Source organism: Littorina saxatilis, linkage group LG2, assembly GCF_037325665.1.
Source record: "Littorina saxatilis isolate snail1 linkage group LG2, US_GU_Lsax_2.0, whole genome shotgun sequence".
NCBI classification, from domain to species: Eukaryota; Metazoa; Mollusca; class Gastropoda; order Littorinimorpha; family Littorinidae; genus Littorina; species Littorina saxatilis.
Genome location: NC_090246.1, coordinates 26071698 through 26095571, shown reverse-complemented (window position 1 = coordinate 26095571; position 23874 = coordinate 26071698). Strand labels below are relative to the sequence as shown.

The 23874-nt window shown below is 39.9% G+C and overlaps 2 protein-coding genes across 3 annotated transcripts; one reads left to right on the top strand and one right to left on the bottom strand.

The window, feature by feature from the left end:
* Positions 1 to 3795: 3795 nt before the first annotated feature.
* On the bottom strand, positions 3796 to 15951 carry LOC138958597 (dynactin subunit 4-like). Its single transcript, XM_070329798.1, has 14 exons — positions 15794 to 15951; positions 15306 to 15376; positions 14232 to 14410; positions 13180 to 13223; positions 11710 to 11811; positions 11419 to 11483; positions 10650 to 10759; positions 9455 to 9564; positions 9106 to 9179; positions 8586 to 8640; positions 8083 to 8187; positions 7829 to 7929; positions 6999 to 7077; positions 3796 to 6261 (listed from the first exon to the last, which is right to left on the bottom strand). The coding sequence occupies exons 1-14, from the start codon at positions 15938 to 15940 to the stop codon at positions 6136 to 6138; spliced, it is 1368 nt and encodes a 455-aa protein (XP_070185899.1). The 5' UTR covers positions 15941 to 15951; the 3' UTR covers positions 3796 to 6135.
* On the top strand, positions 15789 to 23839 carry LOC138958598 (bolA-like protein DDB_G0274169). Of its 2 annotated transcripts, none has more exons than XM_070329800.1 (7): positions 15789 to 15926; positions 17139 to 17277; positions 17612 to 17659; positions 18622 to 18673; positions 19565 to 19629; positions 20113 to 20181; positions 23154 to 23839. In XM_070329800.1, exons 2-7 carry the CDS (start codon positions 17149 to 17151, stop codon positions 23232 to 23234), a joined length of 444 nt encoding a protein of 147 aa, XP_070185901.1. In that variant the 5' UTR covers positions 15789 to 15926; positions 17139 to 17148; the 3' UTR covers positions 23235 to 23839. The 2 variants fall into 2 exon arrangements, with proteins under 2 accessions (XP_070185901.1, XP_070185900.1); XM_070329799.1 differs by lacking the exon at positions 15789 to 15926 and adding an exon at positions 16018 to 16105.
* The last annotated feature ends 35 nt before the right edge of the window (positions 23840 to 23874 follow it).

Sequence of the window (23874 nt, the reverse complement as noted above, 5' to 3'; positions counted from 1 at the left end):
AGAGAGAGAGAGAGAGAGAGAGAGAGAGAGAGAGAGAGAGAGAGACAGCATGCATTCTTATTGTAAGTATTAGTTAGTACGCTTGCTTGCTGAATTTTGTCAAGTTGTTGTTATTGACTGTGTGCTTGTTCTTATTGGTATTATGAAAATGGGTTATTTTGCTTGTGTTTTCTAATGTCATTATTTGTATATCGTGTGTGTGTGTGTGTGTGTGTGTGTGCACAAGTGGATGAAATACTATAGATAATAGACTTCTGGTGTGTGTGAATATGTGTGTGTGTGTGTGTGTGTGTGTGTGTGTGTGTGTGTGAAAGTGGTGCTTCGCCGTGTGGACCGGGCAAAACAAGACTGACAGTCTCAGTCTCTCTTTCTCTCTCTCTAACAGAATCAAAGCAGCAGTGCACCGCGTGGAGGGGGTGATGTTGGGGAAGTAGTAAAACTAAAATGCACACGCCCAACCCTCCGTGAGGCAAACTTATTTTTGCTAAAAGCGCTTACTTTGGTCCAGTCATGATGTTATCCCCGTGCTCTGTGTGTGTGTGTGTGCGTGCGTGAGTGCGAGCGAGCGAGCGAGCGGAGCGTGCTCAAGTTGGTGCGCTCGCGCGCGCGCGGGCGCGCGTGTGTGTGTGTGTGTCTGTGTGTGTGTGTGTGAATGAATTCGTTTAGTTTTACGATCATGTAAACTCAGTCATCGACATCAAATTTGAACAGAGACAGCACTGTTAGCTGTTCGTCTCAGTGTTAACATACGTTAGTGTTGGTATTTCCTCGAAGAGTTTTGAACAGTAAACCTATTTTATTTAAACGCAGGAGATAGCATTTTAAGTGTTTTATTACGATCGTCTCTCATGATTTATTTCTCCTCTGTTTTGTTAACTTTTTTGGAAGCCAATGTAGCAACATAGTTAAAAAAAAGATTAAAGAAAAAAGTATATATATAAGTTAAAAAAAATTTCTATTCCGGTTTCTTTGCCAATTCTATCATGAATAACAACTTCATGCCAAATCACTGAAAAGAGACGTTTTTTTTTGGATCTTGTAAGTTGACAGTAAAGCTATGCAAACTTCAAATAATTAAACAACTATAGGTTTTTATTGAACCTTCCCATCACATCTGTGTGAATACACAATCACTGTTCTTGGCAACCGAAAGCGAGCGCAGCACAGAGACAACTTGGACTCAAGACGGGCAGACTGGTATTTAGTACAGGCTAAGCACAGATAAGTGCAAACTCAGAGTCCGACTTAATTCCAAGTACTTCCGTCGATGCTTTCTCATCAGACATAGGGGGCGGTGCCCAGTCTAAGTGTTGAGTCGCAGTCTACTTTTAGACTATTTCAGTACACTGGGTCAATACAGGACACTAGCCTGGGAAGACGGTTGGCCTAGTGGTAAGGCGTCCGCCCCGTGATCGGGAGGTCGTGGGTTCGAACCCCGGCCGGGTCATACCTAAGACTTTAAAATTGGCAATCTAGTGGCTGCTCCGCCTGGCGTCTGGCATTATGGGGTTAGTGCTAGGACTGGTTGGTCCGGTGTCAGAATAATGTGACTGGGTGAGACACTGAAGCCTGTGTTGCGACTTCTGTCTTGTGTGTGGCGCACGTTATATATATATATGTCAAAGCAGCACCGCCCTGATATGGCCCTTCGTGGTCGGCTGGGCGTTAAGCAAACAAACAAACAAACAAAAGCCTGGGAAGGAAACATCCAAGCACACATGCATAATGATGCACCAACTGTGAACTTGATTGATGCGCGAGACAGTTATTGTTTGTTCTGTGAAATTACCGGGGCTAACTGGACTGTATAATATTAGCAGCGCCGCGATGAAACATGACTATCGTGACACATACTGATAACTACAATGATACTGAGTTTTAGCTTGGTAGATTAACAGAACCATAATTATACAGCCTATTAGAACTTCTTCTTCTTCTGCGTTCGTGGGCTGAAACTCCTACATGCACTCGTGGTTTGCACGAGTGGAATTTTACGTGTATGACCGTTTTTACCCCGCCATTTAGGCAGCCATACGCCGCTTTCGGAGGAAGCATGCTGGGTATTTTCGTGTTTCTATAACCCACCGAACTCTGACATGGATTACAGGATCTTTTTCGTGCGCACTTGGTCTTGTGCTTGCGTGTACACACGGGGGTGTTCAGACACCGAGGAGAGTCTGCACACAAAGTTGACTCTGAGAAATAAATCTCTCGCCGAACGTGGGGACGAACTCACGCTGACAGCGGCCAACTGGATACAAATCCAGCGCGCTACCGACTGAGCTACATCCCCGCCCAGCCTATTAGAACAAAAAAGACCACTTCACTTCCGCGTTTTGGTTGGAACTTTTCTATGTGTATGCATGTGTGTGTGTGTGTGTGTGTGTGTGTGTGTGTGTGTGTGTGTGTGTGTGTGTGTGTGTGTGTGTGAGTGAGTGAGAGAGAGAGAGAGAGAGAGAGAGAGAGAGAGAGAGAGAGAGAGAGAGAGAGTGAGAGAGAGAGAGAGATGTGCTGACAACTTATACATTTAATGTTTCAATGAAAATGTCCGTGACTCCAGTGTTTCTGGCATCTGTACCTGAAGTTGGGAGCTAATGGTTGTTATAGATGTTATTGACAGAATGTTCAAATTACACAACTCTCTCTGGGGTAGGGGTCATAATAAGTTTCACCCAAGCAGACAGCCCATTTCAAAAGTATGAATTATGCTGTGTGTGTGTGTGTGTGTGTGTGTGTGTGTGTGTGTGTGTTAGTGTGCATATATATACCGAGCAACAAAAGAAACGCGAAAAAATCTGCAATGTTTGATTGACAAAATCTCAAAGAATTATGGAGCTAGAATTATCAAACCACACAATTGTGATAAAGGCATGTTTGACCTAGCTGTTGCGTGATTATTTTGATGCTGCGACTGTTTTAATACACGGGACTAGTAGGTTTAACGTTAACGAAGTTTTGGAGGTCTCGCTCAGTTAGCCTTCATCGCGCTCTCTGGCCACTGATCGGACACTGGTTGCTTCCAATGATGTTCCTGGTAGTGTCAGCGGCTGAATTGAATCAATGTCGAAGACGTTGTGGCAGGAAATTGCGATCTTGTCTTATTGGGGTAATGCGAAAAATCCACCGCGTTGCATAACTGCAGTGCTTCCAATGTCACCAGAACATTGCAGAAGGTGATAAACTGTTGGAATATGCACGTTTAAAATTAAAGCACATGCCAGTGCTTCTGGATCACCCCCAGCTTTAAATCGATATGGCATTTTGGTGGTGTCAATCTTGGCATCCTGGCTGTTTCAAAAGTGAGACTGGCAGCAAGCGTGCCATGGTCTCTTTTGATTGCTAATGCATTGGTGAACACATCTCACACATGAGATTTCTCCTGCTCTACTTGCACGTGCTGCGAGCGCGCATTATGTGTTGAACGATAAACCAGCTTGTCCCGTGTGTTAAAACAGTCACAGCATCAAAATAATCACACAAAAGCAAGGTCAAACATACCTTCATTAAACTTTTGTCAATCAAACAATGACGAATTTTTTCGTGTTTCTTTTGTTGCTCGGTATATATATGCGTTTGCACATTGACATATGTATACATTTTATTCAGTCAACGCAGCACAGGCCCTCCACAGGCAATTTGGGGAAAAAAGGACTTTTTCTAGCATGAGATCCATGAGTGTGGCGACCAACTGCTAATTTAGTTCCGATATAAAAAGTATGCTAGTCACATTCATTCATTTTTTCTTTCACTTTCTTTCAATCACCTGGAAATGCAACGATGATAAAAGAAGAGACATATAATCCCACAGCTGGTTTAATAGTTTTCCATTTGAATGCACAATGGACTTATTGCACTTACATAAAATTATACAAGAACAAAAAATATCAGCCAACATCCAAAGCAAATATGTAATGAGAAAAGAAAAGAAAAAAAAGAAACTGTCAACTCTCTCATAAGACATCATACAAGTACAACTTGTACATAAATCTTTCTTTCTTTATTTGGTGTTTAACGTCGTTTTCAACCATTCAAGGTTATATCGCGACGGGGAAAGGGGGGAGATGGGATAGAGCCACTTGTTAATTGTTTCTTGTTCACAAAAGCACTAATCAAAAAATTGCTCCAGGGGCTTGCAACGTAGTACAATATATGACCTTACTGGGAGAATGCAAGTTTCCAGTACAAAGGACTTAACATTTCTTACATACTGCTTGACTAAAATCTTTACAAAAATTGACTATATTCTATACAAGAAACACTTAACAAGGGTAAAAGGAGAAACAGAACCGTTAGTCGCCTCTTACAACATGCTGGGTAGCATCGGGTAAATTCTTTCTCGTCCCAACCAATATGGGACTCCCCCTAACCCGCGGGGGGTTTGTACATAAATGCACTAGGTGTGATGCAAAGACTATAAAGAGAAAAAGGAAATATGGCGGAATCTTGTTCAAAAAGCACTAGCATGACTGTCTTACTACAATACAGGTAAATAATTTTGAGCCACCTGACTCAAATTTAACCTTTAGCATTTATAACAAATCTCTATGAACAGTTTGATCATCTTACACTAAATCTAAAAATATCTAGACTAGTAGCGTTCTGACATTAACTTGGTACATGTAATGACTCAAAACATACATAACATAATTTACAAATTACATTTCAAACATGGGGTTGTCAAAAGTCTCACGCTCCGCATCAGGGAAGAGAGAGAAGTAAATGTGCGGTCATTTTTACCAAACACCAAACTTATAGGCAAACACAAACACAGACACACACAGAGCCATTGACCGGAAAAATAGAATTCCGCTGCAAAAAAAGTACACTGTACACTCTTCTGCCCGGAAACGATCGGTAAAATGCACCAGTAAATTTATGAATAATGTGTAAGGGAAGACGGTATGCATAAATTAAATATTTGTCCAACCAGCACTGACTTCACCAACAAGCACATACAATGTAGCTACAACAGGTCCAATTGTCTACTAATGTCAGTGATGATGTAAAAATAAACGTTCAATGTTATTAACAAAAACTGTGATATTGTTGAGGAAAGTTGATGCATACTCCATGCAACCCGCAATAAAACTGACCCAAAAACCTCCTGAAGCACACCAAGCAAAGGATGAAATAACACTATTTAACAACCAGTAACTGAAACAATGTATGCATTCAGATGGCATACTATTCATATTTAATCCAAAGAGGCTCTTGACTATAATAATAATGCACTTTTTCAAATCCTACTACAGGGCACAGATGGTGTGGAAATGACAATACAGAAATGCCTAATAAATGGGTAATTTAGAGTGTATGCATAAATATTTTGCCAACAGGCATTGATCTCACCAAAATGGGTAATCAGTCACCTGCTTGTTACAACTGCATTACTGAACAATGGATGTACATGCAGCAGCTGTTAATGGAAACAATGGTACATTAGGGGAACAGATGAAAAAAAAGAAGTCAAATAAGCATGAGTGATGAACTGTTAAAGCTTATCTGCACTGGAATCAAACCGGCACCACTTGAAAAGGAAAGCAGGCAAACATACTGCAAAATTCATGTTTTGTTGGTAACATCAGCGTGAAGCAAGATCACAGATGGGGGAAAACGACAGCTTACTCCTGTACCAGAAGAAAATCAAACCTAGGCTGGGAAAAAGACCATACTTTCAAAGATTATTTGAAAATGACACAGCAGTCAAAACATCGCAGTCTTAATGATAAATCAGCGTTCGAACTGAACACATCAAAGCTGAAGAGAGCACAGTCTCCTTAGCATCAAGGCTGAATTCAACAATTCTTTTAACCTACATCAGTACATGTACTAATGTTTCTTTGTGTGTGATCTTCTCCTTCTTTGTTTTTAAAAAAAATGTTCTTCTCCATTATATGACCTAGATTTAATAAGCAGTACATGTACCAGTAAAAACTAAAAACCCAGATCAGTATTTGTGCTGAATGCAGACCAGGTTGATGAAGATATACGATGCTCCAACCACTCAAGTTTGGGTTCCCTGTCCTCGTTTTGAATGACTGCTGCTTTGTTGCGAAACTTATGTCTCATCATGGATAAGATTCAAATGAAGAAAAGTACTACTAGTAACAATTAAAAGCCTAGATGAGTCAAGTTTCAGAGCTGAATACGACCAAGGTTGATGAAGATACGATGCTCCAGCCACTCCAGTTTGGGTTCCTTGTCCTCACTCTGTATGGCGGCCGCTGTGTTGCGGAACTCGTGTTTCATCATGAAACTCACCTGAAAACAAAGAACAGCAGTGAATTCATTTTCACTTAAAAACAAAAGGCACAACACAAACTTTCCATAGACAGATCTGCAGAAAAATAAGTGACCCTCTGCTTTAGTTACAATATGATTCAGAAGCAACTAAAACCCGAAGAACATACTGAACTTTATCTTAACCATTTTGTAACGTTGTGCTACTGTCTTTGCTTACAATGTGCGCATATTGTTATTGTTATTTAATATTTCGGCACGGTTGGCTGAGTGGTAAGGCGTCCGCCCCGTGATCGGGAGGTCGGGGGTTCGAACCCCGGCCGGGTCATACCTAAGACTTTAAAATTGGCAATCTAGTGGCATCTGGCATTATGGAGTTAGTGCTAGGACTGGTTGGTCCGGTGTCAGAATAATGTGACTGGGTGAGACATGAAGCCTGTGCTGCGACTTCTGTCTTGTGTGTGGCGCACGTTATATGTCAAAGCAGCACCGCCCTGATATGGCTCTTCGTGTTCAGCTGGGCGTTAAGCAAACAAACAAACAAAAAATTTAATATTTCACTTTTCAGCAGCGAGTCAATTGTTTCTCAATTGGTTCACATAAAAAACAAAAACAAAAAGAAGAAAAGCAACTGATCAACACAGTTATGTGTCAAATTTTGTTTTGCTGCTGCCTTTACTTGGCTTTCACTTCCATCTGTTCATGAGATTATAATGATTTTGGCTTGAGGGTCAAGGCAACAACTAAAGGGAACTAACCTTGACTTCCCCCTCTTTGCAGAAAGGAGTCACCTTGGCAGCGAAACCCAGCTTGTTCGCTCTGCGGAAAACCACCACCCTGTAAACAGAAAAAGCGTGTGTCATAACGTTTCTCTTTCACTTGAGAATCATTATCAAATGAAACTTGAGAGCTAACAGCAAGATCAAATACCAGTTCAAGAGTTGGTTGAACATGCGTAAGGGTGCCAGTAAGTGAGAGCTATTCTGAACCAGTCTCTTGGGATTTTGAGGATGGAAGCTGCTAGATCATTCTAATACTTCTCACAAAAGCGCCAGGGGACCGGTTCTGTAAAGCTCTCACTTGCCCATGTTCTATATTTTGGCACTTACATTTCTGTTCAACTTGGTGTGTATTTACAGCCTGTAGCTTCCCTTCCTGTCTTTGTGTGACCCCCAAGTTTGTTGCTTTTACTTTACACAAGACATGCATTGGCAAATGTGACTATGCAAGTACCCTGAAAACTCTCTATAGAAATCACGCTCAATATGTTTCGTATTTTTACTTAGTTTTTACGATAGTATGAATGTAGCTCTTCACCATTTGCACATGTCTGGCCTGTAAATTTGTCTCCCTTCTCTAAGCATAATTATGTGAGTGTACAGTTGTACAGTGGTACCGGCGATGTAAGGCCCCTCAGATGGGAGGACATCTCCCATGAAAGGACACCTTCTGTTGTCCTTTTGTCTATTATCTTCACCAAAATATACCTGTCATGACAGGCTGCCTGCAATATACTTTTATATAGTGACACTTTTGGCAGGTGAAACTGCAGATGTTTCATCACAAGTCTATGTGGGATCAACTGTACCTAGGATCATCTTTAAACTCCTGTTGAGCCTTGGTGCCGTCATCATACACTGCAGTGTCATCATGCAGGGCTAGCACCAGGTCACTCTTGGGCAAGTCAACCTGCAAGACAAATACACCAATTTGTAATCGCTTTCTATTCACCCTGAACCCCCCGCGCACTTCTAATCCTCTGCAAAACTAAGCACCCACAGATACACAAACACAAACATGAATGCACAAACATGAATCCACACACACACATAGTGAGTGTACCTTAGCAGTCATGTAGTCTAGGTCAGTGTCACCTTCGATGGGCAAAAGCTTCACTACAGTACTGTACACTGAAGGGTTGCTCAAAGTGAAGGTCACCACAGTTTCCTAAGACCAAAAACAAAAAAAAGAGAACTGATTATTGCATGTTACTCTCAAAGAAAAGACAAAAAATAGTAACAGTAAACTCAGCAGGCTTATTTGCAAGAAGGTTATATGCGGTTTCGCTTTTAACCAATATTTCCATGAACTACTACCAGCGGTATTTTAAGAAAATATGAGAGAAAAAAAAAGGAAATCATCAGGCAAAGTAAGCCAACATTAGCTAGTCATAGACATAATGTTATCTTTATACAGTGCAAAGGTTAACTTGATATGACTTAGTCTGAATACCAAATCTGTTTGGTACACTATACAACATTCTCTTAAAACGCTGATGTTTTCAGAAGAACAGACGTCAACCCCAAAAGTAAAAAGGCTTAAACTTGTTTCAAACTGTGACCTACCTTGTTCACAGAGAAAGTAGCAGGTGCCATAATCCTTATCTCCGGGATGTGGTTCCTGCACAAAAATTGGTATTTTTGTTTTGAACATACATCAAGATGCTCTGTGACAAGATGCTCTGTGACAAGTTTCTCTTAGTAAATTATATGGCACGGAAAGAGAAATAAATTGCTTTCACTTTCAGTCTTTCCTGATCCAAACATTTAATCCTATGAGCACGGACTACCTGTGCCACGGAACCAAGTCATGCTTGGAAAGAAGGACTTCAAATACAAGATGCTTGTACATGATTGTAACCTCACTGATTCAAACACGGGATTCTGAAATGTCCATTTTCTTGCTAAAGAATCTAACAGTGAACAAAGCTGTGTTTTGTACCTGCTGTAGTGCTGATTTTGGCCCACAAAAATATACTAAAGAATCTTCAACTAAGGCTTTGAAATTTACAGAAAATCTCACAATTACGTAAGATATATGCCTGCTGATTATATTTGCACCAGGTGTGTCAGATGTATCACTTACAGAGCAATCAGCTGAATCTTGAACTTGATAGACAAGGGGTTGAAGTCTGGCTTGCTCAGGTTGTGATCACACTCCTGCACACACAGTTCATTTTTAAAGACGTTTAACTCCATTCCAAGAGGCCATACCTTTTAAGACCGGATGTGCTGATATGTTTTTGCAGCCTAAAAAGAGGGGTTCCTCAGTACACAAGAACAAAACATCTGGAAGTTATGAAGGGCTATAGCATTTCAGATGTGAAAGTATTCACCAAAGATGATTGGTTTTTATTGCAGTGCCTTTTACAAACAAAATAATGACCTTACATTTTGCAGAAGATTCAGACAGAGCCGCATGCAGACAAACTCACCCTGCATCTGAGTGACCGCCTGACCAGCAGATGTTTGTGAACTGGACGCAGGTCTTTAGTGGCCGGTGGCTGGAACTCGGGTGCATTCAGTCTGTGACTCAGGTAGGTCACTAAGACAAAATAATTGTAATTTTTTTATTAGGAAAGAAGAAGCAAAGACAGAGAGAATGAAGAAAAGAAGAAAGAATGCCAACCATTCATTGACATAAAAAACGCTCGCGCTGGACCCGAGTACTCTTCAGACATTCACACACACACACACACACACACACTCTCCCTCACTCCCTCCCTCTCTCTCTTTCTTTCTTACACACACACACACACACACACACACACACACACACACACACACACACACACACACACACGAGTACAGACTCATGCACGCACACACACACACACACACACACACACACACACACACACACACACACACACACACACACACACACACACACACACACACACACACAAACAGTAACACTAACACATGTGCACAAAATGAACACACACACACACACACCGCGCGAGAGAAAAAGACTACAGGGAGGCATTGACGTCAAAGACTTTCGACCGTGACGTAATTACGTCACTATTCTTGGTTTACGGTACCATTCGGCGGCTTTGCTACGAGTATACCATAGTCTTGGTTGGCCGAGACCTTGCACCGTTCTATCAGACTGCCTGGCTGCCTGTTGCACCGCGAATTCCTCCCACCGCCAAGTCGTTTTTTTGTGGTTTATTTCGCATTTAGGTCCCAGGTAACATTATGAAGTTTTAATACGATCAATCGGACCTATTATCAAGTTAGTGTATCAACTTTTGAACGAGCTGCGCCCAGTAGTTTCCCAGCAATAAGCTGTTAAGTCGAGACACACACACACACACACACAGACAATTAAAGTCTGCTGAGCCCTAGTACTAGCGTACTCGGGGATAAAACATAAACTATGACTGTTTTATTACATTCTAGTACAAACATCTTTTACAGATGATATAAAAAATTTTTTTTTTTAAAAAGTTCAGAAAAGATTCAAATAATTTGGGAACCAAGCTGTGATCCCTAAGCACAGTCCTCTATATCCCCACCATTACTTCTACATAAAAGCGTTTCATAAGTTCTTTAAATCTGCAATATATGTCAGCCTCAGATTGTGACCATAATGGAATACATCGAAATACTGCAACTCTTTACCTTTATCCAGCTGAACAATATCAGAGAAGATTTCAGAAGGCAGAGGGTCAAAGTCTTCAACAGGAGAGACCAGCTCAGGTGCAGGTGGTACCTTCTCAGTCTCTTTTACACTGCAAGAATAGGAAGCACGATTGTAATTCAGCAATTTGCCATTCTTATTATCAGTCAGTGGAGCCTGCCTTTTAAGACTCCCCTGATTTGAGACCTTTGCCGTTTCAATTTTTTTGTTCATACCCTCTGTAAATTTACCTCCATTTTAAGACCCTCTGATGTTTTTCAGATTTTTGGAGGTCTTAAAAGGGGGGGTTTCACTGTAACGTGCGGCCACTCTTAAAACAGGACACTTTCTAAGGGACATTTTCTGATGACTGAGCTCTTTTGAACGTCACTAAGTATAATCAGTTGTGAAAATAAATAATACTGTCAAAGAACGATTTGGATGATCTTGATACATACCCTTTCCAAAGATGGCATCAATACCATTCTGACTTCTACAAGATTTTTTGAAGACTTGTCATGTGCATATGACATGAAATAAATGTTACTAACGTTGCTCTTTACAAAATATCCCCTGACAGTGACACTGAAAGTGTGTGGTCATTTTGAATTCTTTACAGCACTTGGATTTTCAGAGATACAGTGAGGAAAAGGGCAGCTGCCTCAAATTAAATACCAAAACTACCTATAAATTGCCATGAATTCTGAATCCACAAAAATAGACCCTCTTTCATTCTTTCTTTTTTGGTTTTACAAAGATATATAAACATACCTCAGATTGGACATAGCTGGCTGAATCTTCCACTTCATAGCCACTGAAGTCAGCCCATATCTATCCTGTTGAGAAACAAATTGATGGAAATATTTAAGTTCCAGAAGTAAAGGCTTGCAAACTTACGTAAATGTATATGTATGCATTTCCTTCTTACAAATTGTAGATCTCTGTCTCTGATTTCTAAATCACAAGGAAAAACCAACAATGACTAAAGTCACCTGGATAGTCATTAATACAGGTTTTTTTACAATCAAATTAACAAAAGAAAAAGAATAACTCTGAAAATACCTGAAAGCCTGCATGGCTCCTCCTTTTGACGTACTTCTTCCTTTCTTTCTCAGCCTTCTCCCGCTGAGCTATGCTGCGGTAGCTTTCCAACAAAGTGTTTATCTGATGAAAAAAACGACAATGACTTAATACATGCTATAATACATGTATACATGTCTGTATACAGTGAAACCGGAATTTTAAGACCTAAATAATCAGAGAATACAGGTATAACAAGTCGCGTAAGGCGAAATAACTACATTTAGTCAAGCTGTCGAACTCACGGGATGAAACTGAACGCACTGTATTTTTTCACCAAGACAGTACAGCTTCGTCAATCCCCGCGTGAAGGAAATCGCTCACCTCCCACGTGCAAAACGTAGTGATATTGACACGCCAGATTAGCGCGGTAGCGTATTGTGCTAAGCAGGAAAGCGCGCTTTTCTGTATTCTTGTTAACTTTCTGAGCTTGTTTTGAATCCAACCTATCATATCTATATGTTTTTGGAATCAGGAAATGATAAAGAATAAGATAAAATCATTTTTGGATCGATTTCTTAAATTTTAATCGTAAGATTAATTAATCTATTTTCGTTAATTGTGATCACATTTTAAGAGTAAACATGACTCATATGTATATATTTTTAGATTCAGAATGTGATGAAGAATACGATGCAATCAATTTTAAATCTGTTTGCGAAAAATCGATTTTAATGACAACTTTAATGAGCAAACTCATTAATTAATTTTTAAGCCTTCAAGCTGAAATGCAATACCAAAGTCCGGGCTTCGTCGAAGATTACTTGACCAAAATTTCAACCAATTTGGTTGAAAAATGAGAGCGTGACAGTGCCGCCTCAACTTTCATGAAAAGCCGGATATGACGTCATCAAAGACATTTATCAAAAAAATGAAAAAAACGTTTGGAGATACCATACCCAGGATCTCTCATGTCAAGTTTCATGAAGATCGGTCCAGTAGTTTTCTGTGAATCGCTCTACACACACACACACACACACACACACACACACACACACACACACACACACACACACACACACACACACCACACCCTCGTCTCGATTCCCCCCTCTACGTTAAAACATTTAGTCAAAACTTGACTAAATGTAAAAAGGAGGGAGTCTTAAAATAGGGATAAATTGATATGGGGAGGGAGTCTTAAACCCTGGGGTCTTGGGAGGGGGAAGAGGGTTCCACTGTACTTAAAAAGCAACCCAGTTTATCTGATGAGAAGAAGGTAATGACCTAAGACATAGGTGTTAAAAAACAAAGAGAACAACAGTTTTGGACAAGAAATTGCCTCAAAGTCAAAGAACCAAAAGTCATTTTAATCTTAATCAATGGCAAGGGAATGTGACTCAAGGTCTGAATTCAACAGTTAACAGACTGTCTGAAACTGCATAGCATGCAGAAGGAAGATGAATATATATATTTAAGACAGAAAAACATGACTGTTTTGAATAACCTTACCCTCTTAGCTTCAGGATTTTCTTCGTCCTTCCAACCTCCGTTTGCTAGAAACAGAAAGAATTGTTACAGGGAAGATTGCAAGCAGAGATGTGGAACTACAGCCAAGAACTACACCACACAATCAATTGATCAAGCAATCAATAAATCAATCAAACTGTAAACCAATATGTACAGCTCGGATGAATTCAAATTCAAAGCAGTGAGTTTCGGCTATGAGCAGCTGTTTGTTGATCCATTACTCAGTCTGAGAATCACTTTGAAACTCAGCAGTGTACTGATTTTGTTTAAAAGTTGTGTACGTTTTCTTATAATATTTGTGGTTCAAAGACTGTTACTTCTGCTTTTTCGTTCATGGGCTGAAACTCCCACGGATTTTACGTGTATGACCGCTTTTACCCCGCCATTTAGGCAGCTATACGCTGCTTTTTGGGGAACCATGCTGTGTATTTTTGTGTTTCTGTAACCCACCAAACTCTGACATGGATTACAGGATCTTTTCTGTGCGCACTTGTTCTTGTGCTTGCGTGCACACACGAAAGACTGTTACAAAAAAACAAATAAAACACAATCCTGACCAGCTCCAAAGACATTCAACGTGTCACCTGACTAAATCAGAACGACTCAGTTTTAAATCTTTATCTATTCTCAATTTTCTTCTTCTTCTTCATTCATGGGCTGAAACTCCCATGTTTTTGCACAAGTGGATTTTTACGTGTATGACCGTTTTTATTTTACCGCCATTCAGGCTGCATATACCGATTTCGGGGGAAGCAAGCATATTTTCGTGTTTCTATAACCCACCGAACTCTGACATGGATTACAGGATCTTTTCCGTGCGCACTTGGTTTGTGCTTATGTGCATCCATGAAGGGGAATAAGGCACTAGCAGGTCTGCACATAAGTTATCCTGGGAGATCTCCGAAAAATGTCCACCCTTAACCCACCAGACGGCCGTAGCCGGGATTTGAACTCACGGCCTACTGATTATTCTGAATCATATCCTGACTAATGTGTCAACTAAGAGTAAGACTATGAGTAGAACACATACTCACAGGTACTCTGGTCAGCCAGGCCACCATCGCGGGTTGTCCAGCGACAGAAACTGCAGGCCATGTAGTACATCTTCTTGGGCGTGGACTTGCTGGGGTCCTCAGAGCTGGGAACCATCTGGCTGGTGGCTCTTGTCATCAGGGTATGGCCACAGATAGGGCAGTCAAAGCAGTTACTGCACCTAGTACATGCATAAGGAGTTTGTCTTAAAAAAATCAATACAGATTCAAGCATATATGTCACCAGCTCATAATTATAGATAATATCTGACAATTTAAGAATGTCTGATTTATAACCCTTTCGCTGCATGCATGTTGGACGTCAGCTGATGTCCTGGGTAACTTGCTTTAACGGGCAAGAAACCGTTCAATAAACAACAACAGAGGAAGAGAAACAACAAACAAACAATGTGTGTGTGTGTGTGTGTGATGTATACACTTATAGTATTTAAAACTTATACATCAAGGGCACACTGTAAGTTGTCAATTCAGGTATAAACACAGGTAATGCTCTGAATACAAATATTCCCTGTCCGCAAAGAGGTTAACACTGAGATTCTACACCACTGTGGTATAAGTATAACTGCTGCTGAGATAGACAAGCTGAACTAGGGTGCCTTCCATGATAATTGTCATTAGATGATCTCGAACAGATCAAAATTAAAATTGCACAATGATCTCAATGAAAAGCAGTGAGTACATTTTGTAATTTTCTTATCCTATACCTAATCAGTTAGGATAAGATAGGTAAGATAAGAAGCACTGTACATAATTTCATAAGCAGTACTTTTAAGTAGTTCTACTTCTAGCAGTAGTAGTAATGTGACACTGTCGCGATATAACCTTGAACGGTTGAAAACGACGTTAAACACCAAATAAAGAAAGAAAGTAATGTGACAGCTGTAGAGTAATTAAGTAAAAAAATTATTTGGTAATGAAAAAGACATTCACTTATATATATTTTGACTTCACATGAAAGAACCAATCACAAAGTGAGTACCACTTAGCTGTGTAAAATTAAACATGCTTAGTGTGAACGCAAAAAAAATACTACTAAGAACATCAGGTAAGTCATACCTATTCTTCTTCAGCTTTGCCTCAGATGCTGGCATATTCTCCAGGCAGTTTGGGCAATAGGGTGAATCCACCTTGAAAAACAAACACAGTTGCATATCATACATGTATATACATCAATGTTCAAATGCTCTTTGATTAAGACTTGATGAGTAAACAGGCAAACTGTTCTGAACAACACCCCTCCCTCTCAAACGAGACAAAGATCAACAGAAAGTGAAAATCTCAAGGGGTCAGTTGTTAGGATACAGGCATAACGAACAGGTACCGAGTAGGCCCACATGCTTGTTCTGATAGCCGGCAATGTTGTTATGTCAAATACAGGTACTGCTCACGGAAACATATTACAGACAAACCCTCCCGCGACTCAACAGGAGGTTTCTGCTCTTGGTCAGTTGCTCAGTTGGTGTAGCAGACAGGAAAATGTGGGCTACTTGCAGTGGAAATATGGCTACGACAACAGCACACTAGCATGCAGTTTGATGGCTCACCTCATGCTGCACACAGTCAGCACATCGAAGCTTCAGACAATGCCTACACAAATACAATCGACAAGGTGGAAGCCTCTTGCCACAAGTGCAAAGATATCGGACAAGATTGACGTCCATAAAAGTCGCCATCTTTGTGAGTGAGGTCATCGTTTCCTCAATGAGGAATTGATTGGTAGAGAGTTTCACATTGACCAATCACATGCCATGTAACAAAAGGTAAGTTGAAGCGTCTGCACTCTCAAGGGAGATAATGCTGAAATCAATCGTAAAGACAAGAAGACTGTTTCAAGAGCACTTTGATTCTGGTTGCTGGTAAGAACAAGTTTTGGTTAATATAACTGCAAATGAGAACATGAAGAGTATTGAGAACATTACAGTGCACACATGCATAGGCAGTCGTACACACGCACACACACACAAACACACAGACACACGTACAGACACACACACACACACAGTCACACTCACACTGCCAGTTGCACAACTTTACTTTTCGTATGACACTATCAATTATATGTGACTGTGAGGCTTTAGCTGATGAAACGTTTTGATGGTAACTTTTTGTGCTCTCACTTTTGCTGACATTAACTGGTCCTGTTCGACATGTTTAATGTGATGGTAAAAACTAAAAACATTTTGCAAATGTTGGTAGGCATTGGCAATTGATGTTCTTGAAGTAATATCAACTTTTTGAAATCATTCAAATGTTTCCGCATCAAATTCTGCTGATAGACTTCACAGCTAGCTGAGGTCATGTGTGTCCCCTCAAAAACCTTCCCCCCCCCCCCCCCCCCCCTCTCCATCCCCGCCCTTTAGAATTTTATAGAGCAACACAGCATGAGAGCCAGTTATGCTGTACAAGCACATTATGTAAGCTTTATATCTGAGCACACCCATGCAGTAACTTATCTTTTTTTTTAGTCAGAACAACTGGTGCATGTACCTGAGCCCTGCACGTTATCCTGCACGTTACATGTACAATTACGTGCTACATTATACAACTTACAAACCTGATCGATTGCATTTTACTTTAGTCCTATTCGGCATGTACATGTAGTGAAAAAGGAGGGCGACAATTATTCATGAGGCAGGCATGTTCCCAAAACATAACAGACGAATTCCAGAAATAGTTCTGTCGGGTTTTTATGGGGTACGGAAGAGTTGCTTTCCCTAGTTTTTCCTTGCTTTTCCATAGAAACACAGAGGCAAGCTACATGTGACATGGTAGGCTTGCCTCAGTGTTTCTATGGAAACAAGGGAAAGCAACTCCTCTTCCACGTCACATAAACTCTCTGAAAGTTGTCTATTACCCTTATTTTTTCATGCCTTCTGTTGTGAATTGCAGATATCTTTTAATGGCAAAAGCAGTTTCCAGTATATCTGCAAAGCTTTTGAGATCAGCTTTCACTGCAAACAGATTTACCACAGCATATGCACAGTCTAGTACATCACAATCTTCCTCTGCCGGCATGGCAGATATTGTTGTAAGTATTGATGATTCCAAGGTAGGTGCATGTTTCAATATATATGACCGCACATGTAAAGATTTGTTTTATTTGATTTAGGCTGACAGTAGAAATGACAGTAGCATAAAACTTATGATGTGTATTTTGTACACAAATATTTGTTGATAGAGTGAGTGATTAGGCGTACCAGATTCCTATAATAACAATGCTCCAGGTACAAAAGCCTGGGCACTTTCACATTGCTTAAATTTTACAGAACATTTGTTATTACAGTTGATGTGTGCGTGCGAGCGTGTTGTGTGTGTGTGTGATTGAGAAAGAGTAAATACTTTTTCAATTTATTTTTTGACAGAAACCCATGGAGACATCAATGAAGAAAAAGCTGGCAGAAGCTTTTAAGGTATGTTCAAGCACTCTTTGGTGGTACATTGAATAAAAAATAAAATCTGGTCAAAATACTGAGCTCAGACATTAAGTCATGCGTTGTTTTTCTGTTTAGCTCTATAACTCTAAATCTGAAATAAACCTTGGTGAGTAATAGTAGGAAAGGAATTTTAATGAGCTCAGACATTAAGTCATGTGTTGTTGTGTTGTTTAGCTCTACAGTATAACCCTTTATCTGAAATGATAACCTTGGTGAGTACCCTCTGGAAACATTTAAGGTAGACATACTAAATAAATATGAAAGTGACAGTTTCAGTCTGATTGAAGTGGTCAGTTCTCATTTTTGAGTCACTTGAGAAAATGTGACTATGTAATCGGTCAGTGTTAGTCTGTCCGGCCGGCCGGCCGTCCGTCCGTAGACACCACCTTAACGTTGGACTTTTCTCGGAAACTATCAAAGCGATCGGGCTCATATTTTGTTTAGTCGTGACCTCCAATGACCTCTACACTTTAACGATGGTTTCGTTGACCTTTGACCTTTTTCAAGGTCACAGGTCAGCGTCAAAGGAAAAATTAGACATTTTATATCTTTGACAAAGTTCATCGGATGTGATTGAAACTTTGTAGGATTATTCTTTACATCAAAGTATTTACATCTGTAGCCTTTTACGAACGTTATCAGAAAAACAAGGGAGATAACTAGCCTTTTCTGTTCGGCAACACACAACTTAACGTTGGGCTTTTCTCGGAAACTATAAAAGTGACCGGGCTCAAATTTTATGTGAACGTGACTCATTGTGTTGTGAATAGCAATTTCTTCCTGTCCATCTGATGCCTCATATAATATTCAGAACTGCGAAAGTGACTCGATCGAGCGTTTGCTCTTCTTGTTAAAATGATAAGAAGTCGAGGTCATCATATTAACAGACTATTCGTTTACTTATTTTTTATTCTTATTTGTTTGTTTTGTTTTTGTAGCCATCTGTTCTCCAAATCGTCAACGAAAGCTATATGCACAATGTGCCAAAAGGTGAGTTAAACCCATTGAATATTCAAGACTCAATCGCATTTTTTTGTTAGTGTTCTTGTAAAACAATTTGCATTCTTGATATGTAAACTTCAGCTACCCACCCTTATCCTCACCTCCCAGAAACAACATGTGATGTTACAACGGACTCATTGTAATATCCAAGTGCATGTACCCAATATTTGTGTGTTCATTTCAGTTGAAACCACGCACTTCAAAGTGTACATATTGAGTTTGGGATTGTTTGCAAGGATCTTTGTGCGCTGTTAAAGAGAACTCTGTTATATAGAAAACGACAAGTAATATTCCATAACTTGCGAAAAATTGATCCGCAAAAGCTAGTGTGCCTTTCTACATGCTAAATCAGTCATTGGCCTGGTTTAGTAAAGCCTACTGTAATCAACAAAGGTGTTTGATGTTTAAGCAGAGAAATGTAAGTTGCTCACTAAAGCTCTTGTGCACGCTGTCTAACTGTGCTCATTTGCTATCATACTGATTCAGAAATTACCATGTGCTGCCAAAATTGACTTTTAGTGTTGCACAGTGAATCTGCCTGCTGTCGCACTTGTCTTTGATCCAGAGTCAAGTTCCAAATATTGAGAGAAAGAAGCAGAAAAGAATGCCTCGATCAACATACTGTATGAACTCAGAAACTGCACTCTGCTACACTGTCAGAGGGAGAAAAAAAAAGCCAGATGTTGCATAAAATTGACCTGACTAGAGATCACTGTCATGTGCACCACATGTTACTTACAAGTGACAGATGTCAAAATTGCAATACATGGTACAGGTTATGTATACATGTATGTGTTGATGCTAAAGAAAACCGTGACACTGATGTATATATATGTGTGTGTGCGTGTGCGTGTGTGTGCATATGCTTTTGTGTTACAGGTTCAGAAACGCACTTCAAAGTTGTGATTGTGTCAGATGCATTTGAAGGTGTACAGTTGGTTCAGGTAGGACATTTCTAAGAATGTAATTGTGGACATAAATTGTGTACCTCCCTTTAACTATCCCCTCAAATTAATTAAGGCCGACAGCTTTACAGTGCATTTTTTCTTTCTGGGTCAACAGCAAACACATGTGTGTACAGCAATAACCTGATATAGTGAGATTCGCTGTCCCACTGAGTGAGTCTCAAAAGTTGCTTATAATATGTATCCTTTCCGTATGTGACGTCACCTTCACACTGTTAATTTGGTTCTATTCGGTGTGCACACATGCACATACAGAAAGAGAATGAGAGAATCAGAGACACACACACTGTCACACAGACAGATAGATTAACATGCACACACCTCTGCAGGTACACACACAAAAAAGAACTCTCCAATCTCAATCCACAATCATGAACATGTATAATGACATTACTTCAGTAAATGCACATGTGGACACATTCGTGTGTAGATATCTAATCTTTTTTCGTTTCTTTACCGCAGAGACATCGAAAAGTGAACAATGTCCTTGAGGAAGAATTTGGAAGCGGCCTCCATGCTTTGTCTATTGTTGTGAGTAGATGTGCATGCATATCGTCTTTTGTTTCATCTTTATCGACCAAGGCCAAAGCCCGCGGTTGATAAATATGAGACAAAAGGCGATATGCTCCCCGAGGACCAACAACAAAATGCTGATCTGACAACAAGCCACCAAACATTGTTTTTGTCATCATTTTGGTTGTGCAACAAAATGCACAATAACCCACTGGGAGACGAATTTTTAGAATCCAACTCCGGGCCACAAAGCATCGTCACAGTAGGTCGAGATAACACGTCAACCTTGTATGTGACGTCAAACGTAGCTTGTTGACGCTTTTCTTCCAGTCTGAAAATGTACAGAGCTGCGATCATACGTGTGAGTTCAGTAAGTGTTGAGCATATTTCTTTTCTTTTAAGTGTTTATGACTTTTCGTTGTGGATTTTGCGATTACAGAGATAAGTTACAAATTGACCATGAGTCGCCGCGGTAATTATCAACATTGATTGGGTCTTTGAGAGTGAATGCTTACAATCGTTGTCCTCGGAAACACAAATCCAAAGCCGCGATGGTTCCACACATCAAACAATCAGCCTGATTGGCTTTTACTTTGACAATCCACGTTTCACCTGAAAGCTCAAACCCATTCCACCACCTCGATTTATTGCATGGGGAACATGAGATTTATTTACCAGGTGTTTGTGAATGAAAACTGGTGAAAATGATGACAAATGTATTGGTTTCTCATGGTACAAGATCTATTGTACAGTGGAACTCCCCTTTTAAGACCTCCACAAATCTGAGAAAAATGGTCTTAAAGAGGAGGGAGTCTAAAAATGGGGATACATTTACAGAGGTTACGAACAGACCATCTGAGAAAACATGGTCTTCAAGAGGAGGGAGTCTAAAAATGGGGATACATTTACACAGGTTACGAACAGACCATCTGAGAAAACATGGTCTTCAAGAGGAGGGAGTCTAAAAATGGGGATACATTTACACAGGTTGCGAACAGACCATCTGAGAAAACATGGTCTTCAAGAGGAGGGAGTCTCAAAATGGGGATACATTTACACAGGTTGCGAACAGACCATCTGAGAAAACATGGTCTTCAAGAGGAGGGAGTCTCAAAATGGGGATACGTTTACAGAGGTTACGAACAGACCATCTGAGAAAACATGGTCTTCAAGAGGAGGGAGTCTCAAAATGGGGATACGTTTACAGAGGTTACGAACAGACCATCTGAGAAAACATGGTCTTCAAGAGGAGGGAGTCTCAAAATGGGGATACATTTACACAGGTTGCGAACAGACCATCTGAGAAAACATGGTCTTCAAGAGGAGGGAGTCTCAAAATGGGGATACGTTTACAGAGGTTACGAACAGACCATCTGAGAAAACATGGTCTTCAAGAGGAGGGAGTCTCAAAATGGGGATACATTTACACAGGTTGCGAACAGACCATCTGAGAAAACATGGTCTTCAAGAGGAGGGAGTCTCAAAATGGGGATACATTTACACAGGTTGCGAACAGACCATCTGAGAAAACATATGGTCTTCAAGAGGAGGGAGTCTCAAAATGGGGATACTTTTACAGAGGTTGCGAACAGACCATCTGAGAAAACATGGTCTTCAAGAGGAGGGAGTCTCAAAATGGGGATACATTTACACAGGTTACGAACAGACCATCTGAGGAAACATGATCTTCAAGAGGAGGGAGTCTTAAATAAGGGGGTCTTAAAAGGGGTTCTACTGTAGTATTTTATGCCTTTTTGTTTAGAAGTACTAGAAACTTGGCCGTTTTTACATTTAGTCAAGTTTTGACTAAATGTTTTAACATAGAGGGGAAATCGAGACGAGGGTCGTGGTGTATGTGTGTGTGTCTGTCTGTCTGTCTGTGCGTGTGTGTGTGTGTAGAGCGATTCAGACCAAACTACTGGACCTATCTTTATGAAATTTGACATGAGAGTTCCTGGGAATGATATCCCCGGACTTTTTTTTCATTTTTTCGATAAATACTTTTGATGACGTCAAATCCGGCTTTTTGTAACGTCACACCCTCATTTTTCAATCAAATTGATTGAAATTTTTGTAAAGCAATCTTCGACGAAGGCCGGACTTCGGTATTGCATTTCAGCTTGGTGGCTTAAAAATGAATTAACGACTTTGGTCATTAAAAATCTAAAAATTGTAATAATTTTTTTAAATATAAAACGATCCAAATTTACGTTCATCTTATTCTACATCATTTCCTGATTCCAAAAACATATAAATATGTTATATTTGGATTGAAAACAAGCTGTAAAAATTAAAAATATAAAAATTATGATCAAAATTAAATTGTTGAAATCGATTTAAAAACAATTTCATCTTATTCCTTGTCGGTTCCTGATTCCAAAAACATATAGATATATGTTTGGATTAAAAACACGCTCAGAAAGTTAAAACGAAGAGAGATACAAAAAAGCGTGCTATGCAGCACAGCGAAACCACTACCGCGCTGAACAGGCTCGTCAGTTTCACTCCGTTTTGCACAAGCGGCGGACTACGGTCATTGTGAAAAAATGCAGTGCGATCAGTTTCATTCTGTGAGTTCCACAGCTTGACTAATGTAGTAATTTCGCCTTATGCGACTTGTCCTTCACTTGTTTTGTTTCTATTTGTTTCCTGCTTTTCTCCTCGCTTTTTTGTTGGTAGTGTGTGTTTGTGTGTTTGTGTGTGTGTGTGTGTGTCTGTTTGAGAGTATGTGTGTGTGCATATATGTGTGTGTGTGTGTGTGTGTGTGTGTGTGTGTGTGTGTTTAAGAGTATGTGTGCATGCATATATGAGTGTGTGTGTGTGTGTGTGTGTGTGTGTGTGCATGTATGGTTTTTGGTGTGTGTTTGTGAGTATGTGTTTGTGAGTATGTGTTTGTGGTGTGTGTTTGTGGTGTGTGTTTGTGGTGTGTGTTTGTGATGTGTGTTTGTGGTGTGTGCTTTTGACAAAATATGTCTGATTTCATTTTACAGGCCAAAACCCCGATTCAGTGGGAGAAATCTACCCAGGAAGTGGGACAATCCCCTCCATGCAGGGGCGGAGCAGGATTATGACATCACACAGATTACCTCTGATGGTTTTGTTCATCATGCAGCTTTACTCAGTTTTTCATAAAGTTTGCGAAAGTATGCATTTTTATGCACAAAGTAACTGTTGTATGAAATATTTTCTGAAAGTATTTTGTTTTGTTTACACAATTTTGTTTAATGTTTTTTTCCCCGATTTGTTTCTTGGCTTACAGAAAAAGGGGTGGATTGGGGATTACTTAATTAAAGCTATGAGGTTTCAGGTTGTGCTGTTTGATAATAGCTAGATGCTGTCATGTAGATGACTATATTCTTATTCTATATTTTTTGTTTGGGTTAGTGCTAAGAATAGTAAACACTGTGTTTGAGTTTGTTTTTTCTTGACGATTCATTTTTTGGTAGCACATGCTTCCATCATTCAGCCGCTGCTAATTTATAGAAACATGGCAATGTATGAAAACAATCAAAACTGCGGTAATTGGAATATTAAAGGTTGTTATTGTATGTTACATGTATGATTGGTATGGAATGCAAGTGAATGAATTATTTGAGTTATTTTTTTTTTATTGTTTGATAGATGAATGCGCATTGATGTTTCGAATGTTTCGCAATAAAATTATAGTGTAATACAGTCCAAATATTGTTCTTAATTGTATGCATGTGTGCA

Coding starts and splice junctions, on each gene's coding strand:
- LOC138958598 (XM_070329800.1), top strand. CDS start 17,149: ATGGCAAAAGCAGTTTCCAGTATATCTGCAAAGCTTTTGAGATCAGCT. Junction 17,660..18,621: donor AGCTGGCAGAAGCTTTTAAG/GTATGTTCAAGC, acceptor TTGTTTTTGTAG/CCATCTGTTCTCCAAATCGT. Junction 20,182..23,153: donor TCCATGCTTTGTCTATTGTT/GTGAGTAGATGT, acceptor TTCATTTTACAG/GCCAAAACCCCGATTCAGTG.
- LOC138958597 (XM_070329798.1), bottom strand. CDS start 15,940: ATGACCTCACTCACAAAGATGGCGACTTTTATGGACGTCAATCTTGTC. Junction 9,565..10,649: donor TATTGTTCAGCTGGATAAAG/GTAAAGAGTTGC, acceptor ATTTTGTCTTAG/TGACCTACCTGAGTCACAGA. Junction 8,641..9,105: donor AAGATTCAGCTGATTGCTCT/GTAAGTGATACA, acceptor ATTTTTGTGCAG/GAACCACATCCCGGAGATAA.